This window comes from Alexandromys fortis, unplaced genomic scaffold (assembly GCF_014885135.2).
Source record: "Alexandromys fortis isolate MF-2015 unplaced genomic scaffold, M_Fortis_MF-2015_v1.1 scaffold_44, whole genome shotgun sequence".
In the NCBI taxonomy this organism is placed as follows: Eukaryota; Metazoa; Chordata; class Mammalia; order Rodentia; family Cricetidae; genus Alexandromys; species Alexandromys fortis.
Genome location: NW_026067921.1, coordinates 2,598,949 through 2,605,846, shown reverse-complemented (window position 1 = coordinate 2,605,846; position 6,898 = coordinate 2,598,949). Strand labels below are relative to the sequence as shown.

The 6,898-nt window shown below is 50.4% G+C and overlaps 1 protein-coding gene across 1 annotated transcript; it reads right to left on the bottom strand.

Annotated features, from left to right (window-relative positions):
- Positions 1-358: 358 nt before the first annotated feature.
- Cck (cholecystokinin) lies at positions 359-4,847 on the bottom strand. The gene is made up of 2 exons (XM_050141718.1): positions 4,631-4,847; positions 359-492 (listed from the first exon to the last, which is right to left on the bottom strand). Exons 1-2 carry the CDS (start codon positions 4,845-4,847, stop codon positions 359-361), a joined length of 351 nt encoding a protein of 116 aa, XP_049997675.1.
- Positions 4,848-6,898: the final 2,051 nt, after the last annotated feature.

The following is a 6,898-nucleotide window of genomic DNA, read 5'->3' as shown; positions in this document are numbered from 1 at the left end:
GCACTCAGGTCCCGAGCCCCTCTGGGACCATCCACTGCAAGGATTCGCCTGTGGACACTCTTTACCAGTCTCCCCTCCTGTCCATCCTGCAGACCCTCGCCGGACACAACGAATGAGTGGCAGAAGGAAAACTCTTTATTAGCATAGCAACATTAGATCTGGGAGTCACTGGAGGAAACACTGCCTTCCAACCGCCGGAGGGGCTGAGGCGTGTGGCCGTATTGCACACTCTTAATAGATTTCACATTGGGAACTTAATAAATAGATACTCAAAGTGTCGAACAGCAGAGGCAAGGGGTTGTGTGCGGGACTGTTTTCTCGTTCCAGCTCCTCCGAGCAGGACTGAGCAGCTGGCCCACTAGGACGGGTATTCATAGTCCTCGGCGCTGCGCCGGCCAAAATCCATCCAACCCGTGTAGTCCCGGTCACTTATCCTGTGGCTGGGGTCCAGGTTCTGCAGCGACTTAAGAACAGACATGCGGCCAGAAGGAGCTGCGGGTAGAAAAGAGGAAGAAGATAAGAGCTGTGGATATGAAAGTGTGGCTAAAGCAATGGGGAAAGCCAGTGTGTGTGTGTGTGTGTGTGTGTGTGTGTGTGTGTGTGTGTGCTTGTACATACACATACACACATGCATATGGACACCTGTGTCTTCCTCAATCTCTTCCCCCTCTCATTGAGACGGAGCCTCTACTGCACCTGGAGCTCACTGAGGAACCAGCAAGCCTCAGGGATCCCCCTGTGTCTGCATCCCCAACACTGGGATTGTGGGTACAGTGCACACCTAGTTCTTCCATATGGGTTCTTGGGGGTCTTTCTGTTGTGCAGTGAGCACTGACAGTCAGAGTCATCCCACCGGGTCTTAGAACACTAAATCTCTAAGGAGCAAACAGAGGAGGAAGAACCCTTCTCCCTGCCTTGTTCAGCCTAGGAGCTGTCCAGGGTTCTGTAGTGCACCTGATGCTCTTCAGAAGCCATGGGAAGATCCTCCCAGAATGCACTACTTCTAAATGCAATGACTTAACGTCCGAGCATGCTTAGCTCATCGGGGAGCTTTCTGGGACTACAGCACTGTGATGCAAGGATTACATTTTTAGAAATGAAATCAAGGAACCAGGGAGATAAATGGCCTAGCAGGTAAACTGCTTGCTGTATAAGCCTGACAACCCAAGTTCAGATTCCTGGAATCCACAATGGACATACTAAGGCATGTCCTGAGATGGGAGGCAGAGACAGGAGAGTCTCCCAGACGCTCATGGGCCAGGCAGCTTGGAGTATGAAGTGCAGTACAAACCACAAAAAGGACCCCGCCTAAAACTAGGTAGAAGGTAAGCACGAACCAGCACCTGAGGTTGTCTTCTGATTCCCACTGTACACACACACAATACACACACAATACATAAACACACATAATGCACACATGCACATAATACACACACACACGTAAGTAAATAAGGTTTTTTTTGAACAAGGACAAGTCAGACGGCTCGGTGGCTAAGTATGGTTTTTGCCAAGCTTGGCATTGTGAGTTTGAGCCCCTGGATCCACACAGTGGAAGACGAGAGCATCGCTGTCCTCTGAATTCTACAGGCCTCCTATGCCCCTTCATAAATAAATGCTAAAAAAAGAAATCAAGTTCTCTTTCTACATGAACATGCTTCCAAATTATTCACATGAAAGCTCCAGTCTTTTAAATATAATAATAACCAGAAAAATACACCCCTGTCATATTAAAATACTGGCATCTTGGTAGCATTCATAGATACTGAATGAAAAGTCAGAAAAAGTGAAATTTAAACCAGCCATTTGGACCAAAACACGGCACTGTAACATGCAGCAGGGTCCAGCCTGTGGTAACTGTGTGATCTGGGCAGGAAGGGGGTGCGGTGACGTGAGATCCTTCCTCTGCGGGCAGATGACATGGTCCCAGCCCACAAATGGTGGACAGTGGCCTCCTGGACTTGGAATCAGGGTAGCTCCTTCTGTGAGGCTGATAGGGTAAAGAGAGGCCCCTGGGGACCCCACTGCTCTGGGACTACAGTGTTCCCACCTTTTGGGGTTTGCAGGCGGCTTCCCTGCCGGCTCCTGCCCCAGGCTAGCACAGCCAGAAGGAGGATTACTTAGCCCATGCTCCAGTAAGCAATGCTAATGAGACCCCTTGGTAGAAGAGGGGTTGGTTGGGAAGAGGATTAGGAGGGGGAGGGGGGAGAAGGAGTGAGGGCAGGGGGTGAGTGTGATCTGAATGTGTTATGGATGCCTTAGATGTCATTATGAAACTCACCACTAAGGCATAATTAATACACATTAGTAAAACGTTTCTTAAATGGCACCACAGAGGCAGTTACCCTTACTGCAGAACGAATTTAACCAGCTAAACTTAAAACAGAAATCATCACGACGAATAGCTGCCCATGTTTCTTCTCTCTGACCCCATGTCTTCCTGGGTTGGGAACTGAGAGCCCACACCCTGCGTTCTTTGGGTAGACAGCCCTAGCTTGTGCAGAACAGACCTGGCTGCTTCAGTACCCAGATTCTCTAAGGTAAAACAAACATCGCAATATATGCAGCCCGGTTTCTTGTACCGTCACATGAAAATACAGCCCATTCTCTGGCCGGCTCAGGGATTAGTGTCCACTGTGAGGGCTGGGCACAACCCATGATTCTATCAAGCCAGCTGTCTGGTCAGTGGCTGGGCATTTAGCCGGTCGTGGGAGCTGTGTTTGGAACTGGCCTTGGCTCTCGCATCCCACACAGATCTGTCATCAGACTTGGTGTTATCACGCCCCATCTGTCCCCAGCACTACTCCGTGAAGGGACTTAGAATCAAGTCATGGGCTGAGACAAAGGGATCTGGCTCTCTCGAACTCTTACACCCAGAGTAGACAGGTGAGCAGGGAAGCCCAACGTCCTCCAGACCTCAACGGAAGTCAAATGGGTATAGATTCACTCTGCTGCCTCCTAGACAAGCCAACATGTGCTCAGACGTTACTTGCTTACTTTAGCGTGGGCTTCCATAAAAGAAAAATGAGTGAGATGCTCGCTGTGCAGAACGGTTTTAAGGAGATAGCATCTGATGCTAATGCTGTTGATGCTGCCCCGCTTTCTACTGGAACACAATTCTTCCTGGACCACTAATGCCTCCCTCGCCTGCCTCCCCAGAAATAGGCTTGCTCAAAGACCCCTGAGGGCCAGGTGGACAAAAAGGATAAGCTTTGTTTCATTTTATATTTTAGTGTTTTTTAAATACAAGATCTCATGTAGCCGGGACTAGCCTCAAACTTGCTGCATAGCAGAGGCTAGCCTTGAACAGATCTGCCCACCTCCTGAGTGCTAAGATCACAGGTGTGCACCGCCACATCCAGCGCCATGTTGCACCAGAGTTGGTCTCAGGATTGTGTGCATTCTAGGCCAGTCTACCAGCTAAAACCAAACCCCAACCGCTCAAAAAGTATCTTGTCTAGATTTTTTTCGTTTTTCTTTCTTTTCTCTTTCTTTCTTTCTTTCTTTCTTTCTTTCTTTCTTTCTTTCTTTCTTTCTTTCCTTTTTTTTTTTTTTTTGAGACAGAGTTTCTCTGTGTATCTCTGGTTGTCCTGGAACTCATTCTGTAGACCTGTCTGGCTCTGAGCTAACAGAGATCTGCCTGCCTCTGCATCCCTGAGTGCTGGGATTGGAATCTTTACGGATAATATGCATTACCAGGAAAACAGCCTAGATATGGCTGTGAGGTGAGCTCCCACACAGGAAGAAAAGTAAGAAATCTCTTGATGCTCCTGAAGTCCCCGAGTCTCTCTAGGAGACTCAACAGGCCCCCTAGTTTCCTGTCAAGCCCAGTGCTCTGGGCTGTTCAAATGCGGACAGGACAAATTGGGCAAGTGAGCTCTACAGAAAGAGTGCCCACCTCCCGAACCCAGCTCTACTGGTCCAGTTTGATACACCGCAGCCAGAGGTGACCATTCACCTTCCTGCCTGCGGGTCAAGTCAGAGATGAAGGCTGTCTTGGTGCCAGCCATAACTCCTGGGTTGGGAGGGGATCTGGGCCACTCAGTCCCCATTGCCTCTCTGAAGATGAGAGAGACAGCTACAGGAAAGGAACCCTCAACTGGCTAGCTGCTCAATCGCCCAGGGGGTTTATGGGGAAAGTCTTCCAACGTGGAGAAGCCCTGCGGTGGTTAGCATCGAGACCACCTTTCTGACAGCTACAGAAATATAAGATAAAGCTTTCCCTGTGTGGCCGTCCTGACTGGACAGCCAAAGGACCTCTGACTGCTCCTGGTCCTTTGACCCTTTCCTCCTGCTGCGTACTGGGGGGAAGATGTACACAATGACAACTCTTTTCTCAGATCTCAGGCTTTCTCAGCACCGACCCGCTTCCTGCCAGAGGGGTTTCAATGGTCAGTGTGTGGGTGGTCCCCAATCCTGTTGCAGATACAGCGGAGATGACAAAGCCCTCCACCCATCTTCTCTCTTGGGGGCTGCAAACACCACCTGCCAACAGAACAGTGCGGTGCAGAGTACCTCAGGGAAGGAACTGAAAATCTTGCTGGTGTGTCCCCGGCAGGTGTTTTGGGGGATCAGAATTAGAATTGGAAGCCAGGAGCGGCAGCTGCAGTGTGAGGAGAGCGGATATCCTTACCTTTGCGGGCCTGCTGGATGTATCGCGCTATCAGTGCGCCCAGGCGCGCTCGGGGTTCGCCGTCGGTCCTGAGCACGGCGGCCCTTAGCTGCCTTCGGGGAGCCTCCTCCGCCCGCTGCACCGCGGAGTCCACGGCTTCTGCCGGGGCCACTGGCTGCGTCAGGGCGCCTGCGACCAGGACTGCCATCAGCACGCACAGACACACGCCGCTCTTCATGGCTGTGGGGAGCGGAGGCAAGGAGCGTGAACCAAAGGCTGACCTCGGCGGGCTTCAAACGAAGTCCCGTACGCACACCGAAGTCCGCCCAGGTGGGGGCTGCAGCTGCGCCAAACTGGCTCATGCCCTAGAGCTAGCCAAGCGCAGTCTCTAGCTGCGCCCTGGCCACCGCGCGCCTGGGGACACTTCTGCAGGCTTTTGTGTTATCTACACCCAGGGCCCAGGAATCCCGCAGAGACCCGATTTTCTGCCCGGTTCAGGAGCAGTACCTCCTGCTTTCCTCAAGTTAGAGCCTTTTAGCTCATCTCTCTTCTAACCAGAAAAGCACAGAGCGAAAGTGTGTGTGTGTGTGTGTGTGTGTGTGTGTGTGTGAGAGAGAGAGAGAGAGAGAGAGAGAGAGAGANGGGGGGGGGGGATGGAGAGGAGGGAGGTTAAAAGGGAGGTAGCGGTGGGGAAGAGATAGAAATCTTTAATAAATAAATAAATAATTTTAAAAAAAAGAGTAAAGAGAGGAAAAAGCAATTGCAGATTTCATGCTGTTGGCATTTTGCAAAATCTGAGGGGTTTGTAAGAAAGGCTAAGGGGGATGCACAAGGGAGGGAGGCAACTTTCTGAACACAAGGAGGGAGATAAGCCAGGGAAGGTTCTTTCTGAGCCTAGTTGAGAAGGCAAAGGGAAACCAGTGTGCAAGACGGGTCATCAAGACAATGTCCCCCCACTCAGGGTTGGTCAAAGCAGAAGGTAGAAGAAAGGAGGGGGAAAGGTGGAGTGTATCTATAAAGGCCACAGGCAGCCCCCAGGCATGCAAAAACTGCAACAAATTTCTCTGGGGGACAAAAAGATTTAAATATTCTTATATATGTTAAACTGTGAACTCTCCAGGCAGCAATGACCTGCAAGGAAGACTAAGAGTATGCTGGGCAAACTTAAGAGACAAAACAGTGTCCTGCAAGGAAGGATTCATTCTTTCTAAAGGACTCAGGGATGCATACATGTGTATGTGTGTGCATTTGTTTTCAAGGGCTATAGTCCCCTGATGTACCTTTTTTTTTTAGGGGAGGGGGCACAGTCTAGGCCGGAAGTTCATTTCCTTCCAGCATGACCAGATTTGCTGTAGCCATCTATCACAGGAACAAGAGCAGAGAAGATAACAGGTGATGGAGAGCGAGAGGGCCAGGCAAACACCATGATAGGCCCCTAGTAACTCAGTTAAAACTAGGCCTCAGTCCCTTCCTCATGAAACTAAATAAGACAGCTTCTGAGGAAGAGACAAACAAAGGGCGACCAATTGCCAAATGCCTGACCAGTGAGAATGGGAAGAACTGCACCTACTAGGCCTGGGCCCCCCACCACACACACACACACACACACACACACACACACACATACATATCTCCTCGAGGCCATAACCACCTAAGGACAAAGCCTAGAACTTGTCCAGACTTGCCCGAGAATGTAAAAGCTTTAGCCTTAGCACACCCCTGCTATCCCTAAGCAATTAGAAACATACTAATATGATTGCCACTTGTGTAAGCCAATCCTAGATAGAATGATCACACTGCTTTTAGAATTCCTTTAGTTGTATCAAAGAGCCTGAAAGCTTTTCTTGTGGGTCACCATTCACCATCTTTGCCTTTGTGTTGGATGTGTGACCCTGGGATGCTGGTACTTCTACTCTCAAGATAATAAATGCTCTTGCTGATTGCATACCTGAATAGCTATTATGGTAAAAGTAAAATGCTGCAGATTCCTGAGTGGCTACAGCAGGCAGTGTGTCCCGAGGCCATGTCACAGGTCCCTGAAGTGGTGGCAGGCAGCAGGCAGCATGAACACACCAGGCCACAAAGGCAGCCGGGTCCCAAGAGCAGCCAGTCCCAGGCAGCGATGGCACAGTTCCCCGAGTGACTGCAGTAGATGACAAGTCCCAGGCAGGGAGCTGTGTGGTGGATAAGAGACCTTGATGGGCCAGCAAGTCCCACAAGGAGAGATGGATGGGCATGCCACGAGACCATGCTGCAGGTCTCCAAAGGCGGCTGATCTTGGGCAGGGAG